Source organism: Gallus gallus, chromosome 25, assembly GCF_016699485.2.
Source record: "Gallus gallus isolate bGalGal1 chromosome 25, bGalGal1.mat.broiler.GRCg7b, whole genome shotgun sequence".
NCBI classification, from domain to species: Eukaryota; Metazoa; Chordata; class Aves; order Galliformes; family Phasianidae; genus Gallus; species Gallus gallus.
Window position 1 is genome coordinate 880874 of NC_052556.1, and position 17266 is coordinate 898139.

Consider the following 17266-nt stretch of genomic DNA (forward strand, 5'->3'; position numbering starts at 1 on the left):
GGGGTGGGGGGTTAGGAATCCTGCAGCCCGCAAAAGAAGGAGCAGCCCCAACCGTGTTGCTTTCTGTTTTAGAACGGAGCCGTTGTTGCTTTTTGGATGGAGCAGCATCCCGACCTTTCCGCACGCGCCGCGCCGAGCTCTGCGAGGTGAGGGCTGACTCTGAGCTCCGTTTGCGTTCAGGCCGAGGTTGCCTTGTTAATTAGTTGCCCCAAATGGGAGCTGAGGGCTTTGGTGGAAGTGCAGCTCTCGGCACGCATGGGAGCGGAGCGTCGCTCTGCAGCTGGGATGCAGATGGAGGGGCGAAGCGGCTGCTGCGCCTGCAGCCTTCGTCTCTTGAAAGTGCATTTTGCTAATCCTTCATTAGGCTCTCATTGTGAGCTCGTTATCCTGCTAGGGCTTAGGGCCGTGCAGGCGTTTGGCCCAGCTCTGCGTCGGTGCCCCGGTCTGCAGGGCGGTCGCGAGAAGCAAAGCAAAGCCTTGCACACCCACGCATGCCCACGTGTGCGTGCAAACCAGGAAGCAAGCACGGAAAGGATGAGCCGGTGCTTGGAGATAGGCTCAGCTTTATCTGGTTGAAAATGAAAACCATTGTGGCCACTGAGAGGGAAGGGGTTCCTGCCTTTTTTTTCCCCCCAGAATAAATGTTCGGTGGGATCTTTTTTGCCCTCTTGATGCCTTTTTTGCTGTGGAATGTGGATTTGGGGGCTGAACGCTGCTGCTTTCCTCCTGCCCTCTGCCATGGGAGGTGCTGGGCTGCGTGTCCTTGGCCCCTTCTGACGCTCAGTTGATAAAAAATGAGCCTAAAAATACAAACAAAAAGCCTCAAAGTGCCCGGCAGCAAAAGCCCAACCTGAGGGTCCCTTCGTGCTGTGCTGCAGCAGCCCGACCCCCTGCCCTGCGCCCTCCTGGGAGGAGGGGGTGGCTTTGCTGAAGGAGCGCATGGAGACGGGGCTGGGAAAGCAATGCCATTTCCAGGTGGGCACGCAGCAAACGCAGCCCTTCTGTGTGCTGTAATGCACGGAGATGGGCGCCGTGAAACCTTCTGCTCCAATGGAGTTCTGTTCTCGTGGAGCTGCAGCGCAGTTTCCATGCAGGGGAGCAGCCGCATCGCGTCCCCCCCCCCCCCCCCCCGCCGCCCCCATAGAAAAGAATGCGATGCGAGCAGGAGCAGAAGGAAGGGGCCGAGCCCGGAGAACTCAAAGCGAAAAGAGTATTTTTAAAAGGCAAAAATCCCTTCTTGGTGACCCAGAGAGCAAAATCCCCTCCGAAAAAGTTTCCACGCTCTCTCTTCTGTTGCTCCTCTGTGCAGTAACTGTGAGAAAGCATTGGGAGCTGAGGGGACCCGGGGGGGGGGGTCAGATGGAAAAGCAAAACGTTCCCATTCGTTTCAATCACCTTTTGAGCCGCGGCGATTTTCTTTTCTTTTCCTTTTTCCCCCCTCTCGCTCCATCTTAAAGCCAAACGCGGTGATTTTTTTATGCTTTTAAGCAGCCAGGACCCCAAAGTTCGTGTTTTAGGGGAAAAGCTGCATCCCCGCTGAGCCCGAATGGCAGAGACCTTCTGCTTTCTCCATTGGTGCCCACAAAATCCCCCTCCTCCTCCAAAATCCGTGCGTGGGCGCAGTGACGGCAGCGCTGGGGAAGCAGCGCTCAGATCCCTGCAGGAGGAAGGAGTGGGTTTTGGGGTTGGGGGGTGTGTGGGGGGGTGGGAGCCGTGCTCGTGGAATGGGAAGAGGTGGAGGTGGCGAAGCTTTGGTGGGATCCGTCTCCGTCCTGCAGAGTGAATGGGGGTCCTTGCATCCCTGCTGCGTCCTGGGACTTGGGGCTGGGGTCTGCACTTCTGCCTCCGGGATGGTTTTTGAGCTCAGGGCTGGAATTCTGAGGGCTGAGATGTGCACTTCTGCCTCTGCAATGCTTTCGGACCTTCAATTTTGAGGGCTGGGATCTGCACTTCTGCCTCTGGGCACCCCGGGGCTGATGTTCATCTCCTTGCAGGGCCAGCTGGTGCCTTGGTCCCCACTTCAACCCCCCCCCCCCCCCCCCCCCACTGTTTTCTCCTGTCCTCCCTCCGCTGTGTGCTGCAGCTCTGTGCCCAGTGGCCGTGGAGTTTGGACTGGGTGCTGGCGGCTGCGGGGTCAGTGGGTGCTCGGCCGAGGCGCACGTGGCCGGCCGTGTGCTGGGAAGGGCTGAGTGCTTGCCCTGACCCAGGCAAAGCCACGCGAGAACCTCGAGGTGCTTTCATTCAATCAGAAAGGGTCGTTCCCATATGGGGAGCGCGGAGTCGGTGCCCTCCTTCAGCTGCGCCGGGTGTCTGCGTGGCAATTCCTGGTGCTGTTGCGCGGAGTGCGTTGGCGCTGAGGTGTGCCATGTGCACGGGTGCGCGCTGCAGTGCTCTGCTTTGTTTGGGGTGCTGTGGATGGGGTCCCCGGTGCTGTCACCGTACCCCAGGATGCGCCCCCTGCCCTGCTCAGCAGCCTGGGTGGATGCAGCTCTTATTGCAGCGGGCAGCGCTGGATGGACGCTCTTCCCCTTCCTTTTTCTCCCTGCAGAGACAAACTGTGTTGCTTTCCCTGCGTCGTCTGTGAGCAGCTGCTTCCCGTGCAAAGTGCGTGTGGAGCGGATGCACAGCTCCCGTGGTGGGTGCGGGCTGTGAGACCCCCGTGCTGGGAGGGGGCTTTGTGGCAGCTCCTGCAATCTGTGCACTGCGCAGCACCCAGTGCTGCCCTGGGGGTTCCTCAGCCCTGCAACGCTGCAGTTCTGTGAGTTCCAAACGAGTTTGGGAAACGAAGCCTCGGTGCTGCAATGGGATGGGGGCACCCGGTGTTCTGCTTGGCACCCGGTGCCGCGGTGCGGAGCTGCTGCTTTCGGGAGCTGGGTTCTGAGATGGGTGCCAGCAGGTGGCAATGTGACCAGAGGCATCACGGGGCAAGGGCGAACGCTGGGTGCTGCGGGCATCCCTGCCTCAGCACGCGGGCAGAAGCCCATCCGCCTTCCCCACCAAGCACACCCAAAGGGGTCTGGGGGTCATTGCAGGCTGTGCTGAGCGCTGTGCGCGCAGAAGCTGTGCCCAGGGACGGGAGTGCTGTGACCCACCGGAGCCCCTTGTGCCCGTCCCTCGTCCCACGCTTGCCCCACACCCCTCGATCCCGTTGGGACGCGGTGCTCCGGTGCCGGCCCGGTGCCCTCTGCCCGCCCCCACGTCCACCCAGCTGCAGGTTTCGCTTCTGCATCTCCGGCACCGAAGGGGGAACTTGGCCAGCGAGAGCGAAACTCAGCGGCTGCAACGGTTGCACCCGCACGCAGCCCCCATCAGCCCTCCGTGTGCCCTGGGGCCTCAGGGGACCTGCAGCTCCCGCTGCCCCCCGTGCCCTCCTGGCTTTTCCCTTCCCACTCTCGGGATGAAGAGCCCGAGAGGTAACAAACTCGTCGGGCGTAATGAAGTGGTGGCTCGAGGCAGGGACGCACCTGAGGAGCCTCTGTGTTTTGTGGGTGGATGGTTTGGGGCCGGCTCTGTTAGCCGTGATGAGGGATGGTGAAGAGGGTTCAGCCCAGGGGGAAGTTTGGGTTTGGAACCCTAATGTTTTGTGGCCCCGGACCCGTTGCTAGAGGAAACGTGGAAAGGGGAAGGAGGGATTGTGGTTGGGCAGCTCTTCCCCTCTGCAATCTGAGCCTCCGTCTTGGCCCCTCCACCTCCCCTTGGCACGGACCGTGCCCCCCGAGCGCTCGGTGTCCCCACGTCGCCATGGGCTGGCGGTGGCCCTGGGGTCACATTGCCACGCGCGGAGCTCCCTGCAGCCGGGCTTTCCCATGGCGGTGCTACGGAGGTAAGCTCGCTTTCTGCCGCTAATTGGCTCCTGATTGATCTAACGAGGAGGCCGAGCATCTCGCAGCCTGCGGCGAAGCTGTCCCAGCCACCCGGCCGTGGGGCTTTGAGGAGGGGACACAGACTTTGTGCCATGGGGCTGTGCTGCCCATCCAGAGCGAAACCGCAGCTCCGGCTTCCGAACAGGAACAGCCTTTTTTTTTTCTTTTGTCTGCTCAGCATTTCTGGGCGAGCGCCGGACAAAAAAGATTGCTTTCTCTCTCTCTCTCCCCCTTTTCCTTCCCCTTGTTGTTTTGTTGTGTTCTTTCTTTTTTTTTTTTCACTTTGATTTGCTCCGCGAGAAGGTGATGTCAGCTGCTTTAAATAAACAGCCGCTGGTGTTATCTCTGCCTCCGGCACGCTCTGTGTGCACCGTGGCTTTTCTGCACCAGTCCAGGCTTAGCTGGGCAGTGCATGGCTGAATGCTTGGCTGCTGCTGCACGCTTAGGGTGCGAGCCCTGCCCATGCGTTCACACATCCTCCACCCTGCTCCCACGTGGGCAGTGACACAGCTCCACGATGCCCTGCAAGGAGGGGGAGGCTCTGCACGGACACGGGTGGGCCGGGAGCCGTGCAGGTGGTGGGCTTTGGTGCAGCTGTGGGTGCTGTGGTCCCGCTGGTGCTCATCGCCCGCGCCCTTCCCTGCTGTGGCTGATGCTGGGGTTTGCAGCACTTGCAGCCCAACAGTTTGCAGCAGTTACGTTCTGACGGTGCAGCTCGTAAGCCTTGGCTTGGCAGCTGAAAGCAGAAGGCCGGGTTGCACCGCTGCATGCCCTGGATGCGCAAGGTGAAGCTCCTGTGGCTTGCATGCCCTGCTCCCTCCCTGTGAAGGGCACGGCTCTTTTTTCGTGCAGGGAAATCAAGGGCTGTCATTGATGGGGCTTGTGTTTGACCAGCAGGCTGCTCTGGCCACTAGAGCAGGTACAAGAGGGAGTGTAAAGCTGGAGCTCCCCATCCTCAATGCTCTCCCATCGCAGAGCTGGGGTGTGCCTGAGGCTGATGGAAGGCACGGGATAGATGCATACAGCTGCTGGAGGGCACCGTCGCCGCAGGGCCTCATCAGGTGCCCCTCGGCCCCGGCTCAGCCATGTGCTCCCTGGTCCAGCTTTGTTCAGGCTGAATTTTGTAATGTCAGGAAGTGAGCTGGCTGTGGGAGGGGAGGCAGTGGGAGCAGAAGGCTGTTTTGTGGTCGGAATGGAGGATGCCGGAAAGCTGAGCGCAATTCCTCCCTTGGGTGAGGCTGCAGCTCTGCTTGGAGCGGACGCACAGAGCCTTTGGGGTCCATCTCCGTGCCTCAGTTTCCCCTTAATGGCTCTCTGGTGCTGGGACAGTGCTGGTAAATGGACATCCCGAGTGGCTCAGCTTAAAGCATGCGTGTCGGTGCCGTTCTGCTGGTCGTGTTGGAGCCTCTGCACGTTTGCACCTGGAGCTTCATCCCACCTACAGGCAGCAGCGCAGCGCGGGCTCCGAGCTGGGGTTTGAGGCTGCCCCACTTGTGGCTGCTCAATGCACAGACCCCAACCCTGGGCTCTCTGCTTACCCTGGGCTCTCTGCTTGCTGCCCGCTTCCCTCCAGCTTACGACCGGTCCCCTTTTTCGCAGCGTGGTCGATGCTCTGTGGCTGAAGCTGCAGGTGTCTGCATTGCAGGTAGGACCGCTCCCAAGCATCCCCGTGCACCAGCGCAGCCGTGGCCGTTCCCCACATCCCAAGGCAGCAAACAGCAAATGGGCACAGAGCATTGGCCAGGCAGGGAAACCGGGGCGGCTGGGGACGGCTCGTCCCCGAGTGGATGAGCCCTGTGACCATAACGCTGTTATTTTGTCCCCAGGAATAGGGACGTTGTGGTTCAGCGAGGTCTCGGTGCGTTCTCCCTTTCCTGACCTTCTCTGCCTGTTTATTGCTCTTACAGTAAATGTTTTCATCTCCGCCGTCTGTAATGCACTTGTGGTAGGGGCAGCTCCACGGCCCTGTTTGATGCGGGATCTTTGGTTTCGTGTAATGGATATTCCTCCTATTGATTTCGATAGCAGATAGAGAAAGATTTTAAAAATAATCTGCCCCCAGCTGCTGGGAGGAGGGGGCTCTTCTCTCTGCCTGACGAGCACTTTGCTGCCTTGTGATGGCTTTTTAGTGCTGGGGAGGGCAGGGCGCGGGTGATCTATTTGAGGCTTGGAGATGGGAAGTGACGGCGGTTTCCCTGCAAGGTCACGAGCAAGGACTTCTGGAGACCTGCTCCGCTGCCCTGAATCTGGAGCAGCTCCATAGGCTGCACAGGAGCACGGCTTCGCCGTATTGCAGTCGGCGCCGGTGCCGTTCCAGCGCTGCGTTTTGGTCAGCTCAGGGGGCACTTTGGGTTCCTGGCCTCCCTCTGCCTGTGCTACCAAACACATCTGGTGCAGGAGCTCTTCTGAGGGCTGTGACCTTAATTGAATCAAGTCCTTCGTGTCCTGGAGACGGCCGTGTCATCTCCCGCAGCCGTGCTCGGTAATCACATGCCCATTACCACGTGCGCAAAGCTGCAGGGTCCGTGCCAGCCTGCCTTTCTCTATGGGCTTTTGCAGCAGAAGTCTGCTTTCCCTCCAACAAGGAAAAGACCTGAGGTCACTCTGTCTGCTCCTTGGCCGTCTTGGGCATTGCATCACATTCTTTTTATAATCATCAGAGTTTGCATTCCGACGCAGACCTGGGCACGCCGGGATCCCACCGTGCCGCGCGCCGGAGCGCCCGCAGACACAGCCGGGCTGCAGCCAGCCCGTCTCCTTGAAGCCCCACTCACTCTTTCCACCGGAGAGATAAAATTAGCAGCTGCTTTTTCTTTTTTTTTTCCCTCTTTCACCACGGGAATTGCTTCAAACCCTGCCAGCCCAACTGGGTTCCCTTTCGTTGCCCCCTCTCCGCGCTCCCTGGCTCCCTTTTCCCTGTGTTTTCGTTGTTGTTGAACACATGGCTGCTTTCCTCCCTCCCCCCCCCCCCTCCTTTATTATTATTTTTTTTCTTTCTGGGTTATTTCATTTTATTTTTTTTAATTAGCATTTCCCCTTTTCCATCCCTTATCCATTAAAAGCAGGGTTTGGAGCCAAACGACAGCCCGGACCCCTCTCCCCAGAGCACAGGGCTCCATTTGAAGGCCTTATCTATTGCAGCCCTCCTGTCCGCTGCTGCCCTGCTGCTTGGGAGGGGGGTTCCACTGAGCCCCCATTGCTCCACTGCACATTTATGCTATGGTTGTGCTTCACTTTGCGCCCGTGGTTGAGTTGCAGAAGGGATCAGCTGCACAGGAAGGGGGAAACTGAGGCACGGCAGGGACGTGGCTCACCTGCAGGCTTGGAGAGCCGGGATTTCCTCCTCTTGAAATCAAACAAACACGGGAGGAGGCAGCAAGCACGCTCAGATCCCAAGCACGGCATCGAACAAGGATAAAACCCAGCCCAGGCACCGAGCGTGCGTCGTGGCATTGTGGATGCTCTGCATTCTGTGGGGCACGGGGAGGATGCTTCTTTGCCCCCCCCCCCACCCCCCACCCCCTCCACGTGGCCCTGTGCTGCTGACCGGTGGCAAGCAGTGGCCGTCCCATTGCGGCCCTGCGGCAGGATCTGCAAAAGCAAACAGGAAGCTGAGCAGGGAGCAGCCCACCTTATTGACTCGCTTGTTTACCGTGGTTCCTCTGAGGTCAGCGTTGGGGTTTTAACACCCTCCTGCTCGTTTCGGCAGCTTGGGGAGCAGGGTGGGAGCGGGGCTCTTTGTTTCCTCCAAGTGGAGGAGGGGGATGGACGTGTGGCCGGGAGCTGTGCCCTGCAGGGTGCAGGGATGCTCGGGTGCAGGGGTGTGCAGATGCAGGGGTGCTTAGGTGCAGGAGCACTCGGGTGTGGGGCTGCTCGGGGGCAGGGGTGTGCTGATGCAGGGGTGCTTAGGTGCAGGAGCACTTGGGTGTGGGGCTGCTTGGGTGCAGGGGTGTGCAGATGCATGGGTGCTTAGGTGCAGGAGCACTCGGGTGTGGGGCTGCTCGGGGGCAGGGGTGTGCTGATGCAGGGGTGCTCAGGTGCAGGAGTGCTCGGGTGTGGGGCTGCTCGGGTGCAGGGTTGTGCACATGTGGAGGGGCAGGGATGCTCAGGTGCGGGGTGCTCAGGTATAGGGATGCTTAAGTGCAGAGGTGCTGAGGGAGATGCTGTGCCCACATGTGCTGCTGCTGCCTCTGCAGTGTGGGGATCTTGGGGCGGGTGCAGCCGTTGCAAAAGAAGCCTCAGCCATCCTGGCCTGAGTTTCTGTAGGGTTTTTACTGCTCTGAGGCCGGCGCTGCTGTCATCCTGGACGGGCCTGGGTTAGAGCTGATAATACTTCTGTTAGTGCTGGTAATCCTTTTCATATCCACTTCTGTGAAAGCTTAGGTGCAAAGCCTGCAGGGAGGAGGAGGGAGGACATCTTTTTAGGAATCGGTTCCGTTCTCCCCCCTTGCAACGTGCTGTACAAGTGCAGAGTACGCTGCCCTCACAGGAGGGCACGGATGGGGTTAAAGCTGCCCCTGGCAGAGTGGCTGTGCTAATGGGAAACATGCTGCAGTGGCATCGATGCGGCCGCTTGCACCTTGGTTTGATTTGGGCTTTTCCACTGTGGCCGCGCTCTCCGGTTGCAGGCTGCAGCGCTGGTGCTTCCCTATGGAAAGGGCTGCACGTGGGCCTCGTTCCCTTGATTAGAAAGCAAACCAAACGGCGTCGTTTGGTGGAAAGCATCCAGCTGCGTGGCCGAGGAGCAGGCTTGTCGGGGGGGTAGAAGCAGTCCAGGATGCAAAGGGATGGATGAGCAGCGTGGGATGGGGGTTGTGGAGGTTCCCCTGGGTGAAACCCACCGCCAGGAGAGTGCTGGGGGGAAACCCAGCTCTGCTGATGGGGAGGACAAACGTTCCTTCTGGGTGTGATCTGCCCTCCTCCCGCTGCATTGCAGGGCCCCACCGTGGTGCTGGGTGGGGAGATCTGCAGGCAGCCTTTGTCCCTTCGGGGCTCAGTGCATTTTGGGGTGTTTCAAGCTGTGGGAGCAGAGCTGCGGGTCCCTGCCTTACCCTTAGCAAGGGGCTGACGCTCTCATGGGGGGGGATATGCCTGATGCTTACCGTAACCACAGTGCCATCCTCCCTTTCCACCCCCATCCATCCCCTTCCCTCCCCAGTAGCCCCACACTGAGTTTTGCCATCAGGCCCCGCTTTTGCTTTTGCTCCCGCTGTCAACGGGTTCAATCTGACAGCCTCCCCGTTTCCATCTGGGCTGGGAGCACAGGATCCATCCCCGAATTCAGCTCCCTCCTTCTCTCCCGTTTTTAATGAGTCAACCTCTCATCTGTCATATTAAACCTCCTCATTACCAGGTATCTAAATTTTGCTCTGACAATAGTGACAGGGGAAGCTGCGATATCATTGCCGCAGCGCGCGGCTCCGGGGAGCTGGCAGGTGGTTATTTCATGCCCTGCAGGGAGCCGTGGGGGTGGGCGACAGAGCTGGATAATGGGCTCTTGCTTCCCTTCATTTAGAAAACTGTACTTAGTGCAGGGGAAAAATCATCCCAGCTCTGGGGCTGGTTATGGGGTTGGGGGGTGGGGGGGGGGGAGAGGCGAGGTGACCTCGTTGTGTTGGGATGCTCCCCTGCAGGAGATGGGCAGCGCTGTGGTGGGTGTGTGGGGTGGGTATGGGATGCTCCCCTGCAGGAGATGGGCAGCGCTGTGGTGGTGGCTGCGTGGGGTGGGTATGGGATGCTCCCGTGCAGGAGATGGGCAGTGCTGTGCTGGTGCGTGGGGTGGGTATGGGATGCTCCCCTGCAGGAGATGGGCAGTGCTGTGGTGGTGGGTGTGTGGGGTGGGTATGGGATGCTCCCCTGCAGGAGATGGGCAGTGCTGTGCTGGTGGTGCGTGGGGTGGGTATGGGATGCTCCCATGCGGGAGATGGGCAGTGCTGTGGTGGTGGGTGTGTGGGGTGGGTATGGGATGCTCCCCTGCAGGAGATGGGCAGTGCTGTGGTGGTGGTGCGTGGGGTGGGTATGGGATGCTCCCCTGCAGGAGATGGGCAGTGCTGTGGTGGTGGTGTGTGGGGTGGGTATGGGATGCTCCTGTGCAGGAGATGGGCAGTGCTGTGGTGGTGGGTGTGTGGGGTGGGTATGGGATGCTCCCATGCAGGAGATGGGCAGTGCTGTGCTGGTGGGTGTGTGGGGTGGGTATGGGATGCTCCCCTGCAGGAGATGGGCAGTGCTGTGGTGGTGGGTGTGTGGGGTGGGTATGGGATGCTCCCCTGCAGGAGATGGGCAGCGCTGTGGTGGTGGTGCGTGGGGTGGGTATGGGATGCTCCCCTGGAGGAGATGGGCAGCGCTGTGCTGGTGGTGTGTGGGGTGGGTATGGGATGCTCCCCTGCAGGAGATGGGCAGCGCTGTGGTGGTGGTGCGTGGGGTGGGTATGGGATGCTCCCGTGCAGGAGATGGGCAGTGCTGTGGTGGTGGTGTGTGGGGTGGGTATGGGATGCTCCCCTGCAGGAGATGGGCAGTGCTGTGGTGGTGGTGTGTGGGGTGGGTATAGGATGCTCCCCTGCAGGAGATGGGCAGTGCTGTGGTGGTGGTGTGTGGGGTGGGTATGGGATGCTCCCCTGGAGGAGATGGGCAGTGCTGTGGTGGTGGTGTGTGGGGTGGGTATGGGATGCTCCCATGCGGGAGATGGGGAGTGCTGTGCTGGTGGCTGCGTGGGGTGAGCGTGGGATGTCCATGGGAAGTCCTCTCCCCGGGTGCCTCCCTGGTGGCTCCCAGCAGGACTGGATCCTGAATGAGGATGCTGCTGCCACCAAGAGTGCTGCTCAGGGTCGCCGTGAAGCCCAGCGTGGGCAGCTCTGCAGGTCGCTTTAGCAACGTACTGCCTGGCACCTCCACTCGGCAGCCCTCTGGTTGCTGATCTCCCCAAAGCCTTTCAACCTCCCCCCACCCCCAGCACAACATGCGAGTGTCGGTGCTCCAGCATTGCTGCGGGGCTGTGCTTTTCTCCCCAGGCTCGGCCAATCTTGGCACAACCCGTGGTTTTGTTACAGCTCAGCAGAGCTGGCAGCGCAGTTGGCATCTGCTTTCCTCCGGAGAACGCCTGAATCTGGGTCAGGAATATTTCTACCTTCAAATTCCTCGGGGGTTTGGCTGAATCCAGCCCACATTCTGCTCTCTGGAGTCTTCCGTGTTGGTACCGTGGTGGTACCTGTGGCTGTGGGATGCACCCGGTGGGAGCCAGGTACCCACTGGAGTGCATTGCTCAGAGCTTTGCTGTGCAAAGCTGGTGCCAGCTGCAGGGACCTGTGCTGCTGCACCTGCTCCATGAGCAGGATCTGTCCCCAGGAGGGCTGGGGCCAACCGTGCAGCTGTGCATCCCAGCCGGGTTCACAGCAGAGCAGAGCGCTTTGGCCGCTTTCCTCTCCCCTCCCCCGTGTGCATCTGGAGGCTCTGCAAAGGAACCCAGATAGCATCATCCTGAAACCAGAATAGAAGCTCTGGAGGGGACTCGAGTGCGTTTGTGTGGTTTTGATCTCGGTTTGGAGATAAAGAGGTGCTAAACAATGCCGAGTGGGTGAGCTAGCCCTTCGCTGGGCACAGACAGCCTCTGTCATCCACCGTGCCAAAGCCGTGGCTGCTGTCCCTCCCCGTGGCACTGCATGTCCCTGTCCCTGCAGTCACCGTCCCCCGGGTGCCATCCTGGCTGGGATGTGATGGTTCGGTGGGGTGGCAGTGGCTGCAGCGGGCGTGGAGCTGTGATGGCTCAGCGGGGTGACGATGGCACAGCGATGGAGAGGGCGGAGGGGCGATGGGAGGGCAGTGGTCGGCGTGGGGTGGTGACAGTGGGCGCAGAGCAGAGGCAGTGCAGGAGGAAGAGGAAGGACGGTGCCCCGCAGCATGGGCGCTGCGGCTGAGTGAATCGAGGGGCTGTTTTCCACCCTCCTCGCAGCGGGAGGAAGCTGATCCTGCCTGTCCTAAAAGCGGCAAGGAGGAAACGAAGAGCCCTTGGTGTCGGTGCAGAGGATATGTCAAAAACAACAGTGAAGTCACAACAGGCAGGCCTGGCCGTCAGAGAGAAAGGAAACAGGAAGGCAAGAACTAGAGCTAAACAGTCAGGTTCAAGAGGTGACCGGAGCTGGATCCGTATCCTTGAGCGGAGGAAGTCCAGCCCTTGTGATGAGACAGATGTGTGGCACCGTGGGGTTGGGAACCTTGGCTGTGCAGTGGATTTTGGCCATGGGAGAGAGCCTGAGTGTGTGCAGGTGCTGCTGGTGTTGCAGATCCCGGGCCCGGCATCCCTTCTGGTGGAATGACGACTATGACAGCCAGGTTGGTGCTGGGTGCCCGCAGAGCATCGCTGTGCACCCACCCAGGGGAATTTAGTTCGGGACGCACAGCTCTGCGTCGCCTCTTTGCAGCAAATCCTCCATTCCTCGTGCACTGCAGCAGGTGGGAAACGCCACAGCCTCTCTCCCTTTAATTTAGGATTTTCTGCACTGCTCTCAGCCGTTCTCCCATCCACCTCCTCCGCACGATGAGCAGCGCAGGTCCTTTTGGCACCTTCGCAGGGGAGGGCTTTTCTTTTCCCCTTCTCCCCTTCTTCTCCCCTTCTTTCCCCCCCCTTCTCCCCTTCTTTTCCCCCTCTTCTCCCCCCCTTCTCCCCTTCTTCTCCCCCTTTTTTCCCCTTCTTCTCCCCCTTCTTCTCCCCCTTCTTCTCCCCCTTCTTCTCCCCCTTCTTCTCCCCCTTCTTCTCCCCCTTCTTCTCCCCCTTCTTCTCCCCCTTCTTCCCCCTTTTTCCCCCTTTTTTCCCCCTTTTTCCCCCTTTTTCCCCCTTTTTCCCCCTTTTTCCCCCTTTTTCCCCCTTCTTCTCCCCTTCTTTCCCCCTTCTTTCCCCCTTCTTTCCCCCTTCTTTCCCCCTTCTTTCCCCCTTCTTTCCCCCTTCTTCTCCCCCTTTTTTCCCCTTCTTTCCCCCTTCCTTCCCCCTTCCTTCCCCCTTCCTTCTCCCCTTCTTCTCCCCTTCTTCTCCCCTTCTTCTCCCCTTCTTTTCCCCTTCTTCTCCCCTTCTTCTCCCCTTCTTCTCCCCCTTTTTTCCTCTCCTTCCTTCCCAACCCTCTGCCTTCCCATCTTCCCACCCTCATGCCCTCTTCCCAGCACCGGCTCAGGGAGGACTTTGCTAAACCCAGGTGCATCAAAATTAAGATCTGGACTCCCAAACAGCACCACTTTTATTTTCCACGAAGCCTTCCAAATTTTGCAGTCCCTTTTCATGCCACCACGGGCTCTGCACTGTTGCCTACAAACACACTGGGAAGCGCAGAGCCACACGGAGCTGCAGTTGAAGTGGAAACGCTTTGTTGTTGTTTGGAAAGGATATGTTTGCTGCCTTTGTTTGCCTTTCTCTCAGTCTTCGGGATCCGCAGGTTTTGATCTTTCCTTTCCAGCTGCACCATCAGCGTTTGGTTTATTGGAGCTGATGCTGTGCTGATATCACAGGTGGGGCTGCAGGAGAGGACAGCTTCGTTGTGTCAGCTTGGAGGGGGGGGGGGTGTATGGGGCTGGCTTTGGTGAGGAGGCAGCAAAAAGGAGATGCGATAAAAGGGCATTAAAAATAGCAAACGGGCACAGAAAGTGGATGTGAAGCTCCCAGTGCCACTCTGTGCACTCCCAGGGAAACGTGGGCCTGTGCAACGGGAAAGGGAGCAGGTTTGGAACGGTGCAAAAGAGCTCACGCAGCACCAAGGTGGAATCATAAAACAACAGGTAAAACAGATTGGGAATAAATGTATATAGCCAGTCAGGAACCCAGAAATAAGGGCTTGGAGGAGAGCAGCTTTCTGCCTGCCAGCGCTTGGAGCTGTGGACTCAGCACCCCCAAATTCCTTGTTTTGTGCAAACATCTCCCAGCTGAGAGCCTCCTTTTCTTCTCATCCCTTCCCCTATTTGCAAACTGCTAACTCCGCTCCCTCCCTCGTCTACCCAATTTAAAGCAATTTACTCGGAGCCAGAGTTGAATTACTCAGCACAGAGTTAACCAGCACCTGCTTGGAGTTAATTGGCATGTGTGTTAATTGCTCTGCGAGAGTCATCCTTGTGAGGAGCGCATGAAGGGTGCTGGAGTGGTGGGGGGGTGAAGCAGAGTGGGATGATTCCTTTTGCTGGGGCTGCAGAGTTTCTCCATTGTCTCGTAAGGGTTGGGCTTTGCCCTCCTGCCAGTGTGACGTGCTGGGGTGTTGTATCAGCCTGGGGACGTCGGCCGCTCGTCCCGGGGTGGGGATGGAGATGTGGGGTGCCTTTTTGCAGGTGCTGAGCAGAAAGCGGAGGCTTTGTGGGGTGGGCTTTGTGAAACAGCCACCTGGCCAGGAAGCCAGAAAGAATACCTGGCTCTAAAAATACATTGGGGAAGGGTGGGGGGTGCTCCAACACCCCCCCCCCAAAACCTCAACTGAAGCACCAGGAGAGAAAAGGGCCCGGGGAAGGGGATCTGTGTTGGTGCACCTGGGCTTTGCTTGCAGCTCGGGGGAGGGAAACGTGGTTTGGTGCCCAAGGAAGGGCTGAGCTGGGCTTTGCTCATCTGCAAACCCTTTGGAAGCGTGGTGAAGCTCTTCCACATCCTGGGAAGAAGTTCCCCAAATGAATAAGGTTAAAATAACTCTTCCTTTCGCTTGGCTTGGGTTTACGGCCCGTTGTTCTCCAGCACTTATTGCTGCTGCTGCTGCTGAGGAGTTCTTCTCAGGATTGGGCAGCCGATGTGCTGTCATCCCTGGGGAGGGTTTCCTTCTCTAAGTGCTGCAGCACAGAGGGGGGATCAGCGTGCTGCCCCTGCTCTGGGTGCAGAGCTGCTGCTCGGTGCTGAGGATGGGGACGGTGCGTTGGCAGCCGCGTTGCAGAAATGCCACCTCCAAGGGGAAAAGCTGCAAAGGAAACCTTGCAGAAAGTTCTTCCTCCTCCCACTTTTCTCTGTGCATGCAAAAGCCTCGCGGCTCCCAGCCTGCTCCTGCACGGGCTCACGCGGGTGGGGATGGGGAGCAGATCCTGGCAGCATCCCTGTTGCACCGCTGCTTGGCTGGGAGGGGATGCACGCAGCAGTTTGGATGAATGGCGATCAACAAATGCAACCTCAGCGTGCTTGTCCTTGCACGGATCTTTTCCGTTAGGATTTATGGGGGGGGGGGGGGGGGGGGGGGAAGGGTTCCTATTGGCCTTCACCTCTCCGGGCTTCTGAATGTTTGGCTGCTCTGGGGAGGAAACATTGGGTGATGGGGGGGGGATCATCATCCTCCTCCCTGTCCAGTGCTCGAATCAGCTCTGAGACTGCCCGGCGCGGTGCATGATGAAGATAAATAGGGCAGATGGCTCACAGAGAGAGCTCTGAACCCTAAAAAACAAAGGGGGGTGGGGGGGGAAGGGGGACCACTGGGGCTGGGCTGGTGAAGGATGGGGCGAGGGTCCCTGGAGAGGGGCTGTGGGGCAGTGGGATAGGACGGGAGCTCAGGTTTTGGGTTTTCTCTGGTCGCATTGCTTGTGAGCAGCCCAAGTGCTCGGCGCTGCCAAGTGGAGGCAGATAGGGAGCTATTCTGGGACTGGCGTTTCCCTCAGCCCGAGCCTTGGCACGGGGCACCCTTGCGTTAAGTGCGGTGTTATCGCTGCCCATATTCAGCCACTCAAAGAAAGAACCTGGAGAAAAACAGAGGGGAAAGGCGCTCAGTCCCTTATCCCACCCATCGCATGAGGAATGGGGCTGGGGGTGCTGTGTTCCACGGGGTGCCTTGGCCTGGCTTCCTTCCCCGTCCTCCTTCCCCCCCCCCTGCCCCTAAGAATTAGGTTTCTGTGCCTGGTTACGTAGACGTATTTCTTTCTTTACTTCGAGTAATCAAATAAAGGCATTTTAAAATTCAACATTGGAGATGCACGCAGGAACTGGAGATGGGTTTAAATTGCCTGAGCTAATCACCAGCTGCTCGCGGCTTCGTTAAGAAGAAGAAAAAAAGCAAAAGAAGTCGTCGTGTCCCGGGTGGATGGTAGTGATGGCATGCTGGGGGGGTTCCCTGAAATGGGGAGGGATGGGGGAGCCACCCCAGATCGGTGGGCGTGGGTCTCACCTCTGCCTCTGTCCCTGCAGGTTTCTGATGGCTCAGCCCCACTGGATTCGCCGGAGGGTGCCATGAACTGAGCGCCCAGCTCCGTTTCGTTTGCTTTCCTTTGGTTCTTCATCGCTCCCTCTCCCGTGCATTTTTCATGAGAACGTTTTTAAAAGGGGGTTCCTCTCGCACTCCCCCCCCCCCCCCCCGAGCGACGCTGTGCTGCTCCGGTGAGGATCTCCTGAGAAGATGGGGAGGAAAAAGATCCAGATCCAGCGGATCACGGATGAGCGGAACCGGCAGGTGGGTGCCCCCCTCCCCGCCCCCATATACCCATTTTCACACATTTTTAGGGTCCCATTAACTCCCCACTTGCGCCCCTCAGGGCCAAGCTCTGCTTTTCTCATCCAGCTCATAATATTAAGCCTCACGGTGTGGGTTCATGCTGCTCACAGCAGATGCCCCGGGCCCAGCAGACCACCCCATTTTCCAATCCCAAACGCAGAGCTGCCCCCACCTCAGCCCTTTCCAGAAGAACGCATCTTCCCCACTTAGCTGCCACTTCTCTTGCAAAAAGCCTATTTCGTTTGACATTTTCCACGAGGCTTTTCCAATGAGAAACAGCCACGACAAGGATCCCTTTTTCTGAAGGAATCGTAATGCTTTTCAATGGAGAGCTAACATGTGTCCAGGGCTTTTTTCCTCCTCGTGCCAGATTTTCACTGCGCTGATGCTGAGCTGTTGACACACGCGCGTGTGTGTGCATGCGTGGGTAAATGCATCCATGCATCTCAAAGGGGGGGGGGGAAACCCCATCGTTTCTCCCTCATTTTCATCTTGCTGAGCCCAAGCTGCAGAGTGGCAGCGCTTTGCTGGAGCAGCTTTGCTGTGCGGTTGCTCCACCATTGTATTTCCTGAGGACGTGGAGGACGTCCAGTGCATGTCCTGCTGCACTTTTCTGCTGCTTTCTTATTTGTCCTCCGGGAAAAACAAACGGTGCTGTCTATCCCTAATGCTTGAGAAGTGGTGGGTAGCAGAACGCGCTGAACCATCCGGTTGCTCCTCAGCCAAACAATAGCAAATGGCAGCTTTTCTTCGTTGTTTGGTGGTTAAGGGGATAGGATGGGTGTAAAGTGGTTTCGCTAATGGCTCTGATTGCTCGTGGCACTGCTTATTTCCGTTGCAAGCAGCAAGGAGGGCTTTGGGGTTGTTGAAGAAGCTGGGGTGTGCTTGCTGGGGATGCACAGGGGAGCGCGGTGCTGCACGCAAGCAGCCAGCCCTGTTTGGAGCTGCAGCAAGTGGAAAATCTGTGGTCATGCTGGAGGCAGT

At 58.7% G+C, this 17266-nt stretch overlaps 1 protein-coding gene across 34 annotated transcripts in view; it reads left to right on the plus strand.

Annotated features, from left to right (window-relative positions):
• Positions 1 to 17266, plus strand: part of MEF2D (myocyte enhancer factor 2D) — a 54831-nt gene that overhangs the window by 10985 nt on the left and 26580 nt on the right. For 17 of the 34 annotated variants that reach the window (XM_040652370.2, XM_040652379.2, XM_040652380.2 and 14 more), the window contains exon 2: positions 15979 to 16240. In XM_040652370.2, the coding sequence (XP_040508304.1) occupies positions 16187 to 16240 (54 nt within the window). In that variant the 5' untranslated portion in view covers positions 15979 to 16186. Of the gene's footprint in view, positions 1 to 72; positions 147 to 3318; positions 3824 to 12037; positions 12309 to 15978; positions 16241 to 17266 lie in introns of those variants that run through there. The other 17 variants (XM_040652374.2, XM_040652388.2, XM_040652373.2 and 14 more) reach the window with 5 other exon arrangements.